Here is a 19439-nt window from a genome sequence, read left to right on the forward strand (position 1 = left end):
CTATCAAGGGCACTTATCTGAATTAATGGTTTAACGTGCTAGTGAAATATTATGTTCCCCAAGGCATCATTCTCAGCCTTGGGCTCTTCTATCAATATCATGGATTGCTATGTTTCATGGTTGTTTTTTTTTTTTTTTTGTAATTTCTCTTTCAGCTGTGGGTTGGAGAGAGGATGCCTATAGCAACATCTGTTGATCATGGGCATAACCTCCAGACAGTACAACTACTAATAAAGAAAAATCAGGTAAATAGCTGCTGTTAGAACTGTTCATTAATAGTGCCACGTATCTTCTGGGGAAAATGTTTGAGGCTCTACTTGGATTGAGTGTGTTTGCAGTAAAAGCTTAGGGCTAAATTATGGATGCTGTAGTGCACATGCACTGGAGACTGAGAACTCAGGGAGCCTTTTCCTGCAGTGTACTCATGCAGGGGGCAGCCATAGTTTGTCCACACTGTGCCTGCTACCCGTCTACCTTAGGCAGCACCCCTGCCTGGGATCCTCCTTTTGCAAGAATTTGTTCAGCTACTATTTCTAATTAATGTGTTGCTTTCCCATGTAGACACTTCAGAAGGAAATCCAAGGACACCAGCCTCGTATCGATGATATTTTTGAGAGGAGCCAAAACGTCATTACGGAGAGCAGCCTTAATGCTGAAGCACTTCAGCAGAGACTTGCAGACTTGCAACAGCTGTGGAGTCTCCTAATTGAGGAGACGGAGAAACGCCATAAGCGCCTGGAAGAGTCTCACAAAGCACAGCAGTACTACTTTGATGCTGCAGAGGCTGAGGCATGGATGAGCGAGCAGGAACTGTATATGATGTCAGAAGAGAAAGCCAAGGTGAATAGCTTCAGTGAAACAGGTTTGGTTTTTACTATTAGAGTAGAAGGTGACATAGTTCAACAAACAAACAAACTCTAATTACCTAGAGGATAATAAGAAATAGCCAACATGGATTTGTCAAGAATGTATCACGCCAAACCAGCCCGAGTTCTTTCTTTGACAAGGTTACTAGCCTAGTGGATGGGAAAGAGGGGAGAAGCTGTAGACATGCAGCATCTTGATTTTTAGACAGGCTTTTGACATAGTCTAAATGAAATTATTATAAAGTGGCTGCATAAGTGGTCAACAATGGTTTGCTGTCAAACCGGGAAGATCTCATAGGGGTCTGTCTTGGGTCCATTACTATTCAATATTTTCATTAACAGCTTCGACAATGGAGTGGAGAGTATGCTTCTAAAACTTACAGTGGCACCAAGTTGGAAGGGATTGCAAGCACTTGGGAGACCAGGATTAGAATTCAAAATGAACTTGACAATTGGAGAACTGGTCTGAAATCAACAAGATGAAATTCAGTATAGACAAGTGCAAAATCCTTCACTTAGGAAGGAAAAATCAAGTGCCCAACTAAAAAATAGGGAATGACTGGCTAGCGTAATATTGCTGAAAAGGATCTGGGATTACAATCAGTAAGACATTGTTCCCTGGTAAGCTGTGCACTTGGATGACCACTTGAGAGATTCACATGCTGTCCAGCTGATTAGCAGAGCACCCACAGCTGGCAGCTTGTGTATCTATTGGTTGTGCACATCAACACGTGTCTCAGTGCATCTAACAAAATATATTCTGCACGTACATGGAAAAACTGGAGGGAACATTGCTTCTACAGTAGATCTTAGACGGAATGAGTCAACGGGATTATGCGGTTGTGGAAAAGTCTAGTATCAGAGCTAGGGGTATATTAACTAGAATGATGGATGTCAGCTATAGGAGATAATAGTGTCCAGTTCTGGGTGCCGCACTTCAAGAAACGTGGGTAAATTGGGGAGAGTCCAGAGAAGAGCAATGAAAATGCTATAATTTTTAGAAAATCTGACCTATGAGGAAAGATTTTAAAAACCTGGGCATGTTTAGTCTTGAGAAAAGAAAACTGGTAAGTTTTCATATATGTTAAGAGCTATTGTAAAGAGGTTGGTGATCAGTGAACATGGAGAGCAACTGAAGTTAAGCCAAGAAGTCATGGGCTGAATCTGCAGAAAAAGAGATTTAGATATTAAGACAAGCTTGTCAGCTATAGGATAGTAAACTTCTGGAATAGGCATATTGCAAGTTTTTTGATTAAAAGTACTCCAGGCATTTTTGGGGAGTCTTTTTTCCAGGATCCTTAGAATTTCCTATTTTTGACAGAGGGTGTAATATGTCGAAAGTCTTTTCTGTTCTGGGCCCTGCATATCATTAGTGTTCTAAAAAGGACAAAGCTCCTTACAGTCAAGGAAATTCAACACGCTAGATCCACAACAATTTAATCTTACTCTGGATCCCAGAGGGGTTATTGTATTCATTCTTTCACTTGTTTTGTCACTGTGCATGGACAGCCTTTTCCATAGATTTCACTAATATTTATATTTCATAGTCAGAACAACTTTTCTTCGGGTTGCACTTGAGCAACCCTTTGTAAATCTCTTACATGGCTGCCACGTTGATTGCTCATATTTCACTCCACTCAACCTGGAGAGCTTCCCAGTGTGGAGTATTTCTTTGAAGGGGAGGACCTGACTCTACTGTTCTTTCCCTGCTGCAGGATGAACAGAGTGCGGTGTCCATGCTGAAGAAACACCAGATTTTGGAACAGGCAGTAGAAGACTATGCTGAGACAGTGCACCAGCTTTCCAAGACAAGCAGAACTTTGGTGGCAGACAATCACCCGGAAAGGTTAGTATTTCCTTTCAGCTGATTTTTTTTTTTTTTTTAAACTGCCTTTGACAGTTACATCCTTCGTTTATGTGCCATGACAGACCAAGAGTAAGGCAAATTGTAAGTAACTCCAGAAAATGTCCACAATGGGTTGTAGTTCTGTCCTAGCCAGACAACAGGAGAGGTATCTCTTGGTACATGCTTGGCAGGGTGGAATTTCACAGGGAGAACCAGTGCACCAGGTTGCAAGGCATAGTTTGCTGCTATTCTGATCAGGATCAGTGTACACAACCACTGATTACCGACTACTACTGCGCATGTTGGGCAATGTTGCATAGGCTGGTACATTAACCACCACACTTCCATGTGCATTCCTGTGGAAAAAAGGAATCCAGTTATACTGCACTGATAGGGGAGGAGTGTCCAGATACTCTTTCTTTCCTCCCAGATTCACCCAAGCCCCTTCACTTTTGCATGTCAAGGGAAGTGCCCCCTGATGGAAGTGCTACCACCCCCTCTAAGGTTTCTGGTGAAGAAAGGCAGCTTTACTTTCTAGGGAAGACAGACACTTGTCTCTGGAGAATGTTAAGGCTTGTGCAGAATCTATGCATCTCTTGTCTGTATTAGCCATCCCCTCTCCATAGCTAGAGCCACTCACTCTAGGGCGTGGCTTGCTTATACAAATACACACTTACATTTCCCATGTTGATTCGCTGTGCAGTGTATCTATGCTTATCCTTCCAGCTTTTCACTCTTAACACACATGAAAAAGCACCATGCTCATAAAGCTATATTAGGATATTCTGGTGTCTTGTACTTTGTAATAGGCCTTGTGGTACAAGAGATTTCCAACTCTTCCACATTTGGCCTGTCTCTGGGGCTATGTCTAGACTGCAAGCCTCTTTCGAAAGAGGCTCTTTCGAAAGATACTTTCAAAAGAGCCTCTTTCGAAAGAGAGCGTCTAGACTGCACGCGGAACTTTCGAAAGAGCAAGCCGCTTTTTCGAAAGAAAGCACCCAGTGAGTCTGGATGCTCTCTTTCGAAGAAGCCCTATTTACATTCAAGAACGCCTTCTTTCGAAAGAAGCACTTTCGAAAGAAGGCGTTCTTCCTCGTGAAATGAGGTTTACCGCCGTCGAAAGAAAAGCCGCGTTCTTTCGATTTAATTTCCAAAGAACGCGGCTGCAGTCTAGACGCAGGTGAAGTTTTTTCGGAAAAAGGCTACTTTTCCCGAAAAAACCCCTGAGTCTGGACACAGCCTGAGAGGGAGGGAAGTCTTCATAAAGACAGAAGGTTAATACCTGAAGAAATGTGACCCACAGAATGAAGGAAATAGGGAATTGTTTGGCTGGTCCAAAGATGGCTCCAAATAGTTGAATGCCCTTTATTAGAATTCTCCATAGCCAATATGTTGGCTATAAGACAAATTTATTTAACCTACCCATAGTTTGGCTGGAGCTGGGAGTCCTGCAGGTGACAGTATCCATCTCTGTTGTAAGGGCGTGTGCTGCATAACTCAAACATTCACTAGCTGTCAGTTTAGAGCCCTTATGGCTCAACTGATTGAATATTGCAGTAACGTGTACATGTGGCAGAGGGGCAATTTTGAAAGGGGTTATGCAGCTCATAGGAAATAAATACAAGAGATCTGGTAAATGGAAATGGTATGACTTTCCTTTTGATTATGGAGCCTTAGACTTGAAGAAATCTGTTAGTGTTGTTAACCATGAATTTTCAGCCCTGAAGGAAATTCTGACTGCCAGAACTAAGGGAGTAGCAGCCCAGGTCCTTTCTCTCAGTCCTGGGACAAGTCCATTGTGCACGCTTAACCTCAGCAGATTGAGATCTTTGTTCATATATACATTTTCTACGGTCTGTGAATGTGGTCTATATTTGCATGGTGGATCCGGTCCTGGATTGGTTTAATTGGCATCACTCCATTGACTTTAATGGAGCTGCGCCAACTAAGGATCTGGTCTGAATTTATACAGACTAAGTTTTAGTCACTTCAGAGATACATGTTCTGTGGGCTAAATATCTTAACAGTAATTTTTCCTCTTAAGTTTTTTGGTCCCTTGATGGAGGGATGTATATTTGTTTGTCTTAATCAGTAGTGACTCTGCTCTTCTTGGGGATTTTTTTTCAGCGAGCGCATTAGTATGCGCCAGTCCAAGGTGGATAAGCTGTATGCAGGCCTGAAGGATCTAGCTGAAGAGAGGAGGGGCAAACTAGATGAGAGACACAGGCTATTCCAGCTGAACCGTGAAGTGGATGACTTGGAGCAGTGGATTGCTGAGAGGGAGGTGGTGGCAGGATCTCACGAGCTGGGACAGGATTATGAACATGTTACAGTAAGTTATGGCTGAAGATACATCTAATTTTTTTTTCTTCTGGGAGTTGTATGCACTAGCTGGGTAATATAAATCAATAACAGGTTTTGCTTATTTGATATGGATTGTAGTTTTGAGGCGGTTGCATCTTTACTACAACGTAAGTGATGCACTCTGGCATTCCTACAGTAATAATAAACTACTTCAGATTCCTGCTTGTAAATTATATTGCCAGTATAATATTCCTGATGATCTTAGACAATTTATTTCAAATAGTCATGTGTTCCTCATCACATGTGCACTATATCGGTAATCCCAAATGAAATACGTGGCTAAAAAAATAAAATAGCTTTGGCACTGCTGCCTCACAGGTGTTTGCTCACATTTCAGATGCTACAAGAGCGATTCCGCGAATTTGCCCGTGACACTGGAAACATTGGGCAGGAGCGCGTTGATACTGTCAACCACATGGCAGATGAGCTCATCAATTCTGGACATTCTGATGCAGCTACCATTGCAGAATGGAAGGATGGTCTCAATGAGGCGTGGGCTGATCTCTTGGAGCTCATTGACACAAGAACACAGATTTTAGCAGCCTCTTACGAACTGCACAAATTTTACCATGATGCCAAGGAGATCTTTGGACGTATTCAAGATAAACACAAGAAACTGCCTGAGGAACTGGGTAGAGACCAGAATACAGTGGAAACACTACAGAGGATGCACACAACATTTGAACATGATATTCAGGCTTTGGGCACCCAGGTGAGTATTACGCAAGCAACTTCTCAGAGTGTGTCTGAATTTAGGAATCTGGGATGATGTCAAACATCTGCCACCACGTGGCTGAGACAGGAGTGTGGGTTGCTCTTTAAATGGCTTCTTTTACTACTTGCATTTGTAATTTGGCTTCTCCATTGTGTAGCCTTCTGAGTATCTAACATAGAAATCAATGTAGCAGGCCACAGTCTTCTATATATACACTGTACAGATAATTTTTTTTGCCGAAAATTTGTCATCTGCTGCCCTTGATTAGAAAAGAAATCATAAAGGGCTTTTATATTGCTTATGGTGAGAGGCAATGTAGATAAGATTGTCAACCCTAGCTGAAGGCATTAGCTATACATTTCCCATTAATACCGTGCTGCACACTAATATAAAACCATACATTAAAGGAAGAATGGTTGGATTGGTAGGTAGCTCAATTTGACTTCCCAGAGAACCTCTTTCAGATAGGCATCTATTGTGGTGCCAGCTTTCCATGTCTAGTTTATGCAGTTGGAAAATAAATTAGAAAGAAAAAAAATTAACTCACATTAAAGAGAGCACCTATTTTTAAGCAATTCCAGTGAGGTATTAATCTGGTATTAAATCTAACAAGTTTTTTGTGCATCAATACTCTTAACACAATGGCTGCGTCTAGATTGGCATGATTTTCCGGAAATGTTTTTAACGGAAAAGTTTTCCGTTAAAAGCATTTTTGGAACAGAGCATCTAGATTGGCACGGACACTTTTCTGCAAAAGCACTTTTTGCAGAAAAGCATCCGTGCCAAACTAGACGCACTTTTCTGCAAAAAAAGCCCCGATGGCCATTTTCGCGATCGGTGCTTTTTTGCGGAAAAAAAATCTGAGCTGTCTACACTGGCCCTTTTGTGCAAAAGGTTTGCTCAAAAGGGACTTTTGCCTGAACGGGAGCAGAATAGTATTTCTGCAAGAAGCACTGATTTCTTACAGTAGGAAGTCAATGTTTTTGCGGAAATTCAAGCCACCAGTATAGACAGCTGGCAAGTTTTTCCGTAAAAGTGGCTGATTTTCCGGAAAAACTGGCCAGTCTAGACATAGCCAATCTGAAGGAAGTTAGTACTAATTGTGCTTAAAAAACACCACTGAAAGTTTCTATTCTCCAGTGTCCAGATTTGTTCCCTTTGTGAACTGTGCACAAAATATGCCATACAGTAGAAGGGACAAGTATTCTAAGTGGTGTATGGGGAGGTGGTGGTGGGGGGGGGGGGAGATGAGAAATTCCTTAAATCCTCTCATAATATTCTCATGCTTGGTATTCTTGTTTGCAGAGACTGATAAAGACCATCGATCTTTAAATGCATTTAGTCTACCAATATAACCATTTTTGTAATGTAGTTAGATATTATAACTTCACCAATATTGCTTCTCGTGATTGTTTCTGGAAATTGTACATGAGATTTAAAATGGTGAAACTCCAAGGGCAGACTTAGGCCAAAGCCAAGCACTTTACTCCTAAAATTCAGAAATCTATTCATATGATGGACACAGTGAGCTCATTTTGATTTTATTACACGTTCTATACTTACACTTGCACAATATAAAGATTAATAGGGTTAAAAAAATGAAGTAACTGTCAAAGAGTTTAATTAATTAAACATTTAAAGAATCTAAACTGTTAAAACTACAATTAAAATGTGCTTTCTTAAGACAGGCATATTAAATATGCTGGGAGCCAACACAGCCCCACGAGCTAGGGGGCTGGAGCAGTGAGTTTCTGCTAGTCAGTTAGCCAGTTAAACATTTAACCAGTTATCTGATACACTGGAATTTTATATCCCCAGTCCTTAGAAGCATATGCAAGGTAATATAGGGTAAGGAGTAGCAAGATATCTTACTTCTGTATACTGCATTAGTGAGGCCATTACTGGAATACAGTGTGTAGTTCTTCCAGATGGATGCTGGAAAGTTAGAACAGAGTTTTGCAAGAATGATTTGACATCTGAAAAATCTGCCTTTGTAGTAGAGACTTGAGATGGATGAAATTACTGGATGAAATTCTTTGACCTGTGTTATGCAGGTCAGACTTGACCATAATCATCCCTTCTACCTTTTAAAATCTATTAATAAATTTGCACTGGTGCAAATGATCACACAAGATGCAGGCAAAGGTGAAATTTATGTGCGTTTCTTCTGAGGCTTGTTAACAAAAAGTCTCTGCTTCTCTAGGTATGAGAGCGTTCTAAAATGAAAGGCTGACAGGACACCAAGAGGGAGGCTTTCACAATGCAAAGTACCAACTCTGAAAATGCAACTTAGAAAAGACTTTAAGGAGCAACTCAAAACATATAAATTAGCATCTAAAATCCCCTTACTCTTGGATTGTTTTGATTAAAAAGCACACAGGAGCTGAGATGCTTCTTGTTTGTTTTTTAAACAAATTAGGTGAGACAGCTGCAGGAGGACGCTGCTCGCCTTCAGGCTGCCTATGCCGGAGACAAAGCTGATGACATCCAGAAGCGAGAGAATGAAGTCCTAGAAGCATGGAAAGCATTGCTGGATGCCTGCGAGGGACGCAGGGTTAGATTGGTGGATACAGGGGATAAATTTCGTTTCTTCAGCATGGTTCGTGATCTCATGCTCTGGATGGAAGATGTTATCCGGCAGATTGAGGCCCAAGAGAAGCCAAGGTAATGTGACTGATATTTAGAAACTTTAGGGCCTATTTAAATCACATCCAAGGTTTCCTGTCCTTCTGGCATAGCTGAACAATTAATTACAACTCTTTCTCATGAAGCCTCTTGATTATAGCATAGGATTAAAGAGTTACCATGGATCTTTGGTCACTTCATGTCTGTTTCAGATCAAAATTGTTCCTTCTTAGGCAACTTATTGCTTTTTTTGTTTGTTTTTTTGTTTGTTTAAAGAAAATAAATAGGTGAATAGGTTAAAACCCCCCACCTCTAGCCATATCGATCCATCATCAGTCCTTTGTGCCTTCTCTTTTATAATGAGCCTTTCAGCCTGTTGATTTCAATAAGACAAATCATACTTGCTTGTGTATCAATTAATATCTGCTTAATGGAAATTCTTGGCTTTTTCTTGTTGGATTTAATGGAAACCACATTTAGATTCCTTGTGCCTATATGGCACAGCCACAGTGCAGGCGCCAGGAACCACTGTTGCCCTGGCACTCCAGGGTGTGGCATGGCCATGGTGCCACGTTTGGAGAAGAGGCAGTGGAGAGGCAAGTGCTAATAGCAGCACTGACTTCACACAGTACCTGCTCTTAGTACGGACCACAACATAGTTGTATAAGGAGGGTGCTCCTGGTATCTTGTCCCCAGTCGTGCACATTGCGCTGGGTACAGTCTTGCCTCCTTTGTATAACAACAAACTGGGAATTAATAAATTCTCGATTTGTGCATTTATGTTCTGCATTATTTGTTTAAAAGAGAAATTATGTGGTGCTGTTAATTTTGTAATATACATTTCTAAACCATGATTTCTTGTTTTAGGGATGTTTCGTCGGTTGAATTACTAATGAACAATCATCAGGGTATCAAAGCAGAAATTGACGCCCGTAACGACAGCTTTACTACATGCATTGAGCTTGGCAAATCTCTACTGGCAAGGAAACACTATGCATCAGAGGAGGTATTACACTTGGGGACTGTACAAGAGCTGCAGTGCAGCTGAACTATGGATTTTGTTTCAGTTAGAGAAGGTTTGCATTGTATAATCTGCTGATTAGTGAGTGTTCATTTATAATGACTGCATTACTTTGGGTCCATTGCACTTGCATTGGTGAGATTACTGTATTATTGCTAGTCTAGGTTCAGTTCAGTGGTACCACATTGTGTATCCATGTAGGGGTTCAGGATTAGAGCCCTACTTTGGCTCCCAAACTGAACTTTCAGACCAAATAACATGCAAAAGTGACACTCTGAGTTCTGATGTGAACAGATGGGATGAAGAAACTTACCAGCAACATGGATAGCCTTGAGTCTTGTCAAAACCAAGGGGAATGATGTATTACAGAGGCTACTTGAAGAAGGAATTAGGAGAGGTTTTGTGCTTCACAGGGCGAAAAACAATATCTAGCTAGTGGGCGGTGGAATATTAAGGCAAAAAGTGTCCTGTTCTAAAATAAGAAGGCTAAAATCTCTGACTCCTTAGAATAGGTGTGGGAAAGATGGGTGCAGGTTTTTGGATCTGGTGTCCCCACTGCAGACCCTGCACCGGGGAGCGATCTGATAGTTTGCATCTGGGATCTTAGCCACTAGTCTCAAGGTCCTGACTGCTAGCCCTGCTGCTGCCCAGGGTCCCAGTCATTGGACCTGGGGTTCTGCTGCAGACCCCGAGATCTTGACCACTCAGCTTCAGGCCCTCTAACTAGGGCTCCACAGTCACCCCCAACTGTAGCCCAAGTCTGGGGCAGTAAGGGGCACTGACAGAAGTAAAAGGGGGTGCAACTTAGTAGCCCCTCCCTAAAAACAGTTTCAGCACCACTACTCCCTGGTGCTTTAACTCTGGATTTTATTTCCAATTTATCCTGGTCTATTTGTGATACAGGGAGGCCCCAAGCCTAAGGAAAGATGCAGAAACTTCTTCACTGTCCCCTTTTTGGGGGGGGGGGGGTGTTATTTTACAGCAAAGCTACTGTGCATCCAGGGGGCTAATGATTTCTGAGTCAGCATTAGGTAAACACAGTGCAGTCTCCTCAAGGAGACCTTTAATGAGCAATTAGAGAAGCTTTTCCAACCACTGTTCTCAATGTAGAGTTCGTGGAGGTGTGTCAGTGGATTGACAGTTGTCTCAATAGACTGCTACTGGTATGTAGTAGTGCCCGTGGATTACGTAATGTCCACTATCTGCTAGAAACAAGTGGAGGATGTGCAGTATGGGTGCATCAGTCAGATTGGATTGGCAAAAATCAGCCATGTCCTATTCTATTTCTTACGAATTAATCTATATGTTGTAGTGTGTTGTTAAGTGTTATTATTAAATCAAACAAATGATGCATTTTAATTGCATTTACTGTTAAGATTCAGAACATCCGTGTGCCCTCACCCCGGGTTTCTCTCAGCAGAAAGCAACTGCACCCATCTCCATTAACTTAAAATTCAACTTCCCCACTGACAGTTTGGCACCATGTATCCTATTTGTGAAAGTCAGCGCCTTTTGTTTGTGGTAACAGCCTATACAGCACGATTGGTGATGTTGAGTTATTTGATGCTTATATAACATTGGTCCATTTTCTTAAACTCAGATCAAGGAAAAGTTGTTGCAGTTGACAGAGAAGAGAAAAGAAATGATTGACAAATGGGAAGACAGATGGGAATGGCTGAGACTGAGTAAGGATACATTTAAATTGCTCATTAGTAGAGTGAACGGTAACTTTCTGCATTTATATCTTTGTCTACTGCAAGAGCACACAAGTACTTATCTTTTATCTCTTGCTGGTTGGAGTTGAGTTCACACTGGAATCAACAGTAACATTTTCTACTGCCAGTGGTACAGCAAATGGGTAATGGCTATCAAGGGCCCAATCCTACAGCATCGAAGATCAAATGGGCATTTTGCCATGGACTTTAATGAGGGCAGAATTGGACCTCAGACTGACTAAATACACAATACACTATGGATGTAATTATTTTCATTTTATTTTCTACAGTTTGTTTATTGGGTTTCTGCAGTAACAAAAAAGCATTTGAAAGGGCATTCCAAGCATGCTGCACATATGTGCAATGTATTCACCTGTGTTCTCTCACATAATAGTCTACATGTTTGGGAGTGGATTGGTTCATAAACCATGCATTTTTGAACTTATAAGCCCATTTATTTTTTTATATCAAAGATAAATAGTCAATAACCATAGTACCATAACATCACGTCCATGCAGTAGAAAGCCCAGACAGCAATGTGTTATCTTACTAATGCATGGTTAATGCATTGATACTTTCACCAAAGACATGTCTTTGCATAATTCGACCACTACGTAGGTTCCTGAGACACAAGCCTCACTTCACAGTGCTACTGGAGTAGACCCCAGTTGAATTCCCACTGGACTCCGCAAAACTCTCATTTACTGCTACAGGAGCTGGGTCAAGCCCATAGCTAGGAGATTATTTGTCTTTTGCATCTCAATATAAACATTGCTCAAACTACCTCAACAAACTTAGAACATCAAAATTACTTTTTAGTATAAGTGCATTCAATTCAGTTAACTTAGTTCAGAGATACATTTATCCCAAGACACTTAAATCACCCTACCCCACCCCTTTAAAAAAAGAACTCAGATACCTGACTACACTGTGCCACTTTTGATGCCATTGAGCACTGACTGCCATATATTTTTACTCAGTTCTGGAAGTACATCAGTTCTCAAGGGATGCTAGTGTGGCTGAGGCCTGGCTCCTGGGACAGGAGCCATACCTGTCCAGTCGTGAGATAGGCCAAAGTGTGGATGAAGTGGAAAAGTTAATTAAGCGGCATGAAGCATTTGAAAAGTCTGCAGCTACTTGGGATGAGAGATTTTCAGCACTGGAAAGATTGACTACAGTGAGTATCTTTAAGTCCCTGAAGGTCTGCTTTCTTGGCCACTTTCCCAAGTTTTATTCAGTTTATTAAATCAAATTGATCTTGTCACTTAGACACTAAAGAGTCTCTCCTACTAATGCTAATACCTCCCTTAGCTAACTGCATTCCACCTGCCCCCCAGAGAGCTCCAATGTGTTACATAGGCTAATCCATTCTCCCGGGTGAGATGAGGGTGAAGAAAGCATGTTCCAGAACTAAGGGCCCCTCTAGCTGCTTAACCTATAGATTGCAGTACTTGCCAAGGCTTTAACAGTTGGGGATATTTTCTGTATATTTAATGTGTTGTGTGTGTTTTGAAGGTAGAACACAAACAGTAAATTACTGAGGAAAGGCTCCATTAGTTGCTGGTGTAGGAATTAGTATTTAGGGCCATGATACTGCATGCCCTCCTTTACATGGGCTGCAGGGTGAAAATACCTTTTGGATTATGCCCAAAAGTTTTGTTACATCATTAAAATTTATTGAATCAGCCAAATCCTGAGTTTTATAGGAATTTTCTAGAAATGCTTCTTAAAAACAGCTGAGCTGTGAGTCATTACCTTTCTCCAATATTTACCCTCCCTAGCTGGAATTACTGGAAGTACGTCGACAGCAAGAGGAAGAGGAAAGAAAGAGGCAGCCTCCTTCTCCAGAGCCAAGCCCAAAAGTTCCAGAAGATGCAGATTCACAACAATGGTAAGCTCAGACCAACAGAGGCTGTGTGTGTGTGTTCGTTCGTTCGTTCGTTCCCTAAATTGAAGTCTGCTAAATGCTGTGTTGCAGATTATAGTAGTCGGTGTTAGCACCCTGCTCAAAGGAGCCCTGCTTCCCTCTTGAGCCATTTGCCTGAACTCTGCATAAAGATATAGGAGAGAGAGTAGAAAGTGTGTTTTGTTAACTGCTGCCAAGATGCAGGAGGGGCAGGATTGTCACTCTGAGGCAGAGAACACTACTGGTTGGGAGCAAAGAACCTTAAGAATAGCCAAGTTCAGGGAGAACTTAAGCTGTGGTGTCGTCTGAGTTGCCAGCAAACCAAATGAAAGAAATGGGATAGACGTTGTGCTTAGTACACATTTATATTTTCCACGGAGCAGGATTAGAACTCCCATCTGTATGACTTAATGAAAACAATTGTCCTCAATCAGCTGCTCAAACAATCTTTGAATCAGAGAATGAGGAGGAAGTCTGAATGTAGGAAAGAAGGCCCACAAACAGGAGATTTTAATGCTGACAACAGTGCGCTTTCATTCAGCTAGTCACTGAAAATCTACACGAGCCCACAGGGAGCTTGGCTCACTTTCATAGGCTGACACACTGTGAACCAAACCCACTGAAGCATGGGCAGCATATGGCTCGCTGGCAGAGGGTAGCTTGTCCCTGGCCTGGCCCTCCCCTTCTACTCAAGGCACTGCTCCTTTCCCCCACTAGAGGCCCCCTCCTCCTACATTGCTGGTACCCAGACAAAGGCCACCCAAGGACCTGCAGCCCTGGAGAGGTGTGTAGGCCCCTAAGCCACAGCCTGAGGCCCCAGCCACAGGGTAAGAGCCACAGAGTTGCCAGCAAGAAGCAGGAGGGGGCCTGGGCATCAGAGCCTGGGCAAAGCCACACAGGGCCTCCCCTCTGTGATACCCACCACTCATGCACGGACATCAGTGGACAGATTGGTTTCATTATCAGCATAAGGACATATGGATAAAACTTTCTAGAACTGTACAATATGTGAAGAAGTTGTTCAAGGTGCACCAACTATAGTTACAATTTAAGTCTCACACACATGGTAATTATTGTCTCTGTGACGAGGACAGAATATTAGTCGGGTTGTTGTTACGTAAAGACTCCGGGCCAGATTCTGCCCTCATTCACGTTATTACATGTTATGAGTAACCCACAGAACTCAATGCACAAACATTTGTAAAAATTGATGTAAATCATAGGCCATGCAGGTGTTTCTATAACGATTTCTTCTATTTCTACAGTGCACAAGATTCAGTAGGAATGTCTGGTTTTTGTGAGTAAGGTTTTGTGATGTTCTAGAATTTCATGCAATGTGTTTTTTTTTTTTTTTTTTTTTTTTTTTTGTCTCTTGTCTCCCAACAGGGATGGTACAAAAGGAGAACAGACTTCCCAAAATGGCTTACCATCAGATCAGGAGTCTCCACGGGTTAGTTACCGCTCCCAAACCTACCAAAACTACAAAAGCTTTAATAGCAGAAGGACAGCCAATGACAGGCCATGGTCTGGACTGTGATACACCAAACCAATTGAAGTGAAAATCTTCTTTATTCAGTATTTTATTGGTTTTAAGCTTCTGGCTTCATTTTCCCCTGCTTTTCTCTTCTCCCATCCAGTTGGTAGCCCTCTTGGATATATATTTATTCACGTTAATCCTTTTTTATTTGAATCTCTTCACTGACACTCAGTTGACTTAGAGTGACACTTTTATTTCATGTTACTTATTGTGAGTTTTTCATGTCATTAATATCATTAAGACTTTACAGCTAAACCATCTTTTAGATGAATAATTGAGACTTAATGAGATTACATCATACTGAAGAAAAAAACTAAAATCTGACAGGTATGACACGTTCAGTTATACTGACTGGTTTCAGCATGGCAACATTATTAAATTAGCTGCATTAGCAAGTGAATTATTTACAAGGCAGAAGATAATACATGCAAATGAGCTTGGCAATGCGAGCTGTGAGGGAGAAAAGAGTAATAGCTACTAAAACCAAAAGCCTAGTACTTAGTTGTGTAACATTTCACACAGAATGAACTCTTTTCCTGAAGATTAAAAAAAACAGAATCTAGGAAGGCTAAAAATTAGCAACTGGATTTTTTTTATACTAAATCCGTATTAAATAGTTTCGGTCTTACTGGGTAACTATTTAGGGCCAGATTCTTCTCTCCCTTCTGCTCAGCTTACACTATGGAAAGTAAGGATGTTAAATTTTAGATTAATTGTCTAATCGAATAGTTGATGCAATTAGTATTGACTATTCAATTAGTCTATAAGGGTACCTCAGCCTTTGAAGTGTAGTGGGGACTGCATGCAGCGTTTCAAAGCATCAGCGCCACATAGAGCCCAGGGTTTGGCCAGAAGGCTCCACACGGCACTGCCCCTTTGAAGCATCCCCTTGCCACCTCTTTCTGATAGAGGTGGGGGGAGACGGGTCAACTAGTGTGTTGACAAGCAAATGCTTATTGGATAATCTGATAGTCAACTAGTAGTTCCCATACCTAATAGAAACTCCATTGATTAAAAGAGATACACCCTAGGTATTATGTAACTGAGAGCAGATACCAACTCTGAAAAAGGAGCTGCAATGCTTTCTTAAAAAAAAATACACACAACTGTATAAGACTCCAAATATTTAACTAAATATAGGCTAAATATTTGTTGTTTCTTTCATGTTGAGCAATCTTTACCAACAGGCAATATCCAAGTGAAGTCAATGAGGGTTTACATATAAATAAGGCAAGCAGGAGCTAGCCTCATATGCGCAGACTTTAAAAATACCAATAAATACATTTATTTATAACAGAATAGTAAAAAATTGGTTTGTCACTTGAATTTCTCTAGCACACAGAGTGCTGAAAAACATGCTGTTGCTCCTTGTTATGTCTTTGGACCTGAGCTGTATGGTGCTGACAGTGACCTTAAGTGAGGGGCCCCTAGGCTATGTTATCATTTTCACAGTAGAAGTGCAAAACCCTAAGTGAGAATTTGTCACCCCAGGGCGCAGTCTGGAAGCTGTGGGAACTGCCTTGCTCCCAAACCATACAGGTGGGCTGGCCCTTCTTACACCGCCCTGCCTGTAACTCAGCCAGCCTCTCCTGGCCTTATCACACAACACAACAGCAAGTGGTGCCACAGACTCAACTGAGCTACCTGAGTGCTTTACCTAAACCACTCAAGGACAGTTTCCCAGCTGCTAGCCTTGCACCCTTGCTGGAGAGTAACCCCAGAATTATACCATCTTGCACTGCACATAGATCTGAACAATGCAAGCTCATTAATGTATTTGCTTCCTTCTCTATGTGGGAGAGAGTTGCAACAGCCTTTACTTAACAGAGCTGAGATTTTCCCAAACACTTCAATCAAAACGCTATGGTTAAGATAAAACATAAGTTTATTAACTACAGAAGAAACGAGTAGTCCTGTGGCATCTTCGAGACTAACAAAAATATATATAGTATCATGAGCTTTCACAGGCAAAATCTGACTCCAGTTCAACTGAAGTGGATTTTGCCCACGAAAGCTCATCATACTATATATATTTTTGTTAGTCTGTAACGTTAAAAGCAACAAGTAGTCCTGCAGCACCTTAGAGACTAACAGTTACCCCTCTGAGATTTTTTTTTAACTACAGAAGGATAGATTTTTAAGTGATAGCAAATAGATCCAAACCAGATTACCTAGCAAATTAAAAAAAAAAAAAGCATATTATGGCTATGGCTACATTACAAAGAAAAGTCAGAAAAAGGTACGCAAACTGTAATTTACGTATCTTTTTCTGTTTTTCTTCTGAAAGAGGCTTTTTTGACATTTGATTCATCTACACGGGGCTAAATGTCGGGAAGAAACCCTCTTTTGGAACATACCTTCTTCCTCGCAAAATGAGGCTTACAGGGATACCAAAAAAAAGCATCTGCTTTTCCAAAATTTTTCAGAAAATCAGATGCATTCCTTGGACATTGCAGAGATTTAGAGATACTGTATGAATAATATATAGCAGAGACTGGATTTGAATTAGCAATTTCTCACTCTGGTTGATTATACGAAGCTAGAAATTCCTTTAGCACGGGGACCAGCATTTCCCCCAGTTCAGTCTTTGTTCCTCAAGTGTTTATAGGTATTCTCTTGTGTGAGGAGTGAGGCCCTCAGATGATGTCACTCCCCAACTTACATGGTTTTTCCATAGAAGTGGAAATCCTGTGTTCCAAGCTAAGTTCCCAGCCCAGTTTGTAGAAAAATGAAAGTTCCAGAATGGAGTTCAATGTCATGTGGCCTGGTCACATTCACTTCTATGACTTGCTGAGTCAGGCAGTCATTATTCCTAGGCTGACTGAAACATTCACAGGAGGGCTAAGCTCTTCCATGGTCCATTGTCTTTGTTGATGAGCCGTTAGTGCTGTCTTGCTACTTCACTGTTGTACCTGAAAGGTTAGTTGTAGGAATTACCTAGAGTAAAGCACATTTAAAATACAGATACATATTCAATAAACATAACTTAAGATACAAAAAACAATACATGCCCACAAATAGGATAATATTTGGCAAATGATAACTTTTCTAGTGACACCTCACATGAGCTGTCTTGTACAACATGCATCATACTTATGTGATAATCATATCACTATGATCAATATAGGATGCAGTGTCTGCCACACTCTGAATTCAGATTTTGGCAGAAATGCATTTCAGCAGTTCATGTTTCAGATATCTAACTCTGATACTTTTGGTTCAATACCTATATTCTGTAAACATTCTGGGGTACCAGTTTTTCTGTTGTTCCTTTTTCTAATAAAGCATTTCAGTTCACCTTTAATATTAGAATGGTGAAAAATAGATTGTTTTAAATACCAGAGATTTGCAAAGTGATGCCACAGGTAAATGTGATGAGGAATTTGAGAATGGGCCTGCAGTAGCATCACAGAATTTCTGCATAGAGCGTCTTCATGGTTGTTACCATAACCTCTTATTTAACTTTTATTTTGTTTTTGTTCTTTATCATGGAATCTTTTAATAACATCCTTATATTAATTTTCACCATCTGCATGTTGATCTCTTAATGAGAGCTTTCTAGCCTATAATTTAATGAACCACATGTTGCAATACATCAAACATACACCAGTTTTGCTGTTTGTAACAGAATTGATCTAAGCTGCTGTTGATCAAAATTTAGAATTCAGAAAAGTATCTTAGCAAAAGTGACTGGACTGTTCTCCAACAATTGTACTTTTATAATAACTTATCTTTCCATTTCATGATGCATGTCTCTTTTTTCTTTTGTCAGGATAACATCATATTAGCTTCTTAATACTTTTTAAATTTCTGTATTGAAACATACGTAAATGTTCTGGTGGATTCTATTCACCATTGTTGGGTCTCTGTGCCTTTAAAAGTATTATACTACTCTTAAAGCATAGCTGCTGTTTCAGACTTAGCAGACCAGGAAGCCTTTACATGCATTCTGGCTACAAATAATTCATTTAGGTAGATAATAATTTTTAGTTGATATTATTAGGATTATGTATATTTGTTTTGCTTTGCTGTTAAGAGAAACCAGTAAAATCATAATGCCAGACACTAAGGGAGGATAATATTTTTATATTTTAATTATGGCCTCCATTTTTTGGCCTAAGATCTCAAAATTATATCTTTGCCAGAATAGTTCATAGGCTGTATTGTATTTGTATTTGAAGAAGACAAGAATGTCTCTTATTTGAGTTGTGGTGCAGAGATCCAAGTTGATGATCTGAATGTAATATTGCTTCATGCACTTTGAAAATCAAAGGGTGTTTCTAATGTCACCAGCTGTCATGTTGCATGTCACAGTTGTGATTTAAATACCTCATGAATATTAGCTAGCCACTGAAGTACTTGCGGCTAACCTCCCATAAACAGTAACAAAGAAGAAAAATGTATTCATGTGCGTTAACTGTTTTTTTTGTTGTAACAGTATAGTTTGCTATTAATGTGTGTCCTTTGTTGTGTTGTTCCTGCATGCTTAAAGCATGTTTCCATTAAAATTTATTTAGCTCCTCTTTTTTTTTTTTTCTTATTTTCATGGCACATACTTGGTATAAATATTTGTGGTCCATGTGTAGATTTATTTTGCTTGTCTTCTGTTTGCTGTGGATAACACACAAAATAAATTATGCTGTAAAAATTTCCATTGAAGAGCATCCAGAGAGCTTTTCATAGTCATAGCATAACTTCAGTGTTTTAGTTGCTTTTGGGTTTTGTTTTCAATCCAGTAATTGCAATCAATAGCTTCAATGGATGTGGAAGTAGAAGTTTAGGGACTGATTATGTAATTAAAATGGTTAGTTAGCATTTAAAACAACAAGTTCGCAAATCACAGC

At 40.5% G+C, this 19439-nt stretch overlaps 1 protein-coding gene across 5 annotated transcripts in view; it reads left to right on the forward strand.

Annotated features, from left to right (window-relative positions):
* SPTBN1 (spectrin beta, non-erythrocytic 1) overlaps nt 1–19439 on the forward strand; it is a 212713-nt gene that overhangs the window by 181389 nt on the left and 11885 nt on the right. For all 5 annotated transcript variants that reach the window (XM_075925482.1, XM_075925484.1, XM_006122116.3 and 2 more), the window contains 11 exons: nt 156–245; nt 562–840; nt 2582–2712; nt 4840–5044; nt 5414–5788; nt 8211–8455; nt 9284–9422; nt 11038–11122; nt 12133–12329; nt 12934–13043; nt 14445–14508. In XM_075925482.1, the coding sequence (XP_075781597.1) occupies nt 156–245; nt 562–840; nt 2582–2712; nt 4840–5044; nt 5414–5788; nt 8211–8455; nt 9284–9422; nt 11038–11122; nt 12133–12329; nt 12934–13043; nt 14445–14508 (1920 nt within the window). The remainder of the gene's footprint in view (nt 1–155; nt 246–561; nt 841–2581; nt 2713–4839; nt 5045–5413; nt 5789–8210; nt 8456–9283; nt 9423–11037; nt 11123–12132; nt 12330–12933; nt 13044–14444; nt 14509–19439) is intronic.

Source organism: Pelodiscus sinensis, chromosome 3 (genome assembly GCF_049634645.1).
Source record: "Pelodiscus sinensis isolate JC-2024 chromosome 3, ASM4963464v1, whole genome shotgun sequence".
Taxonomy (NCBI): Eukaryota; Metazoa; Chordata; order Testudines; family Trionychidae; genus Pelodiscus; species Pelodiscus sinensis.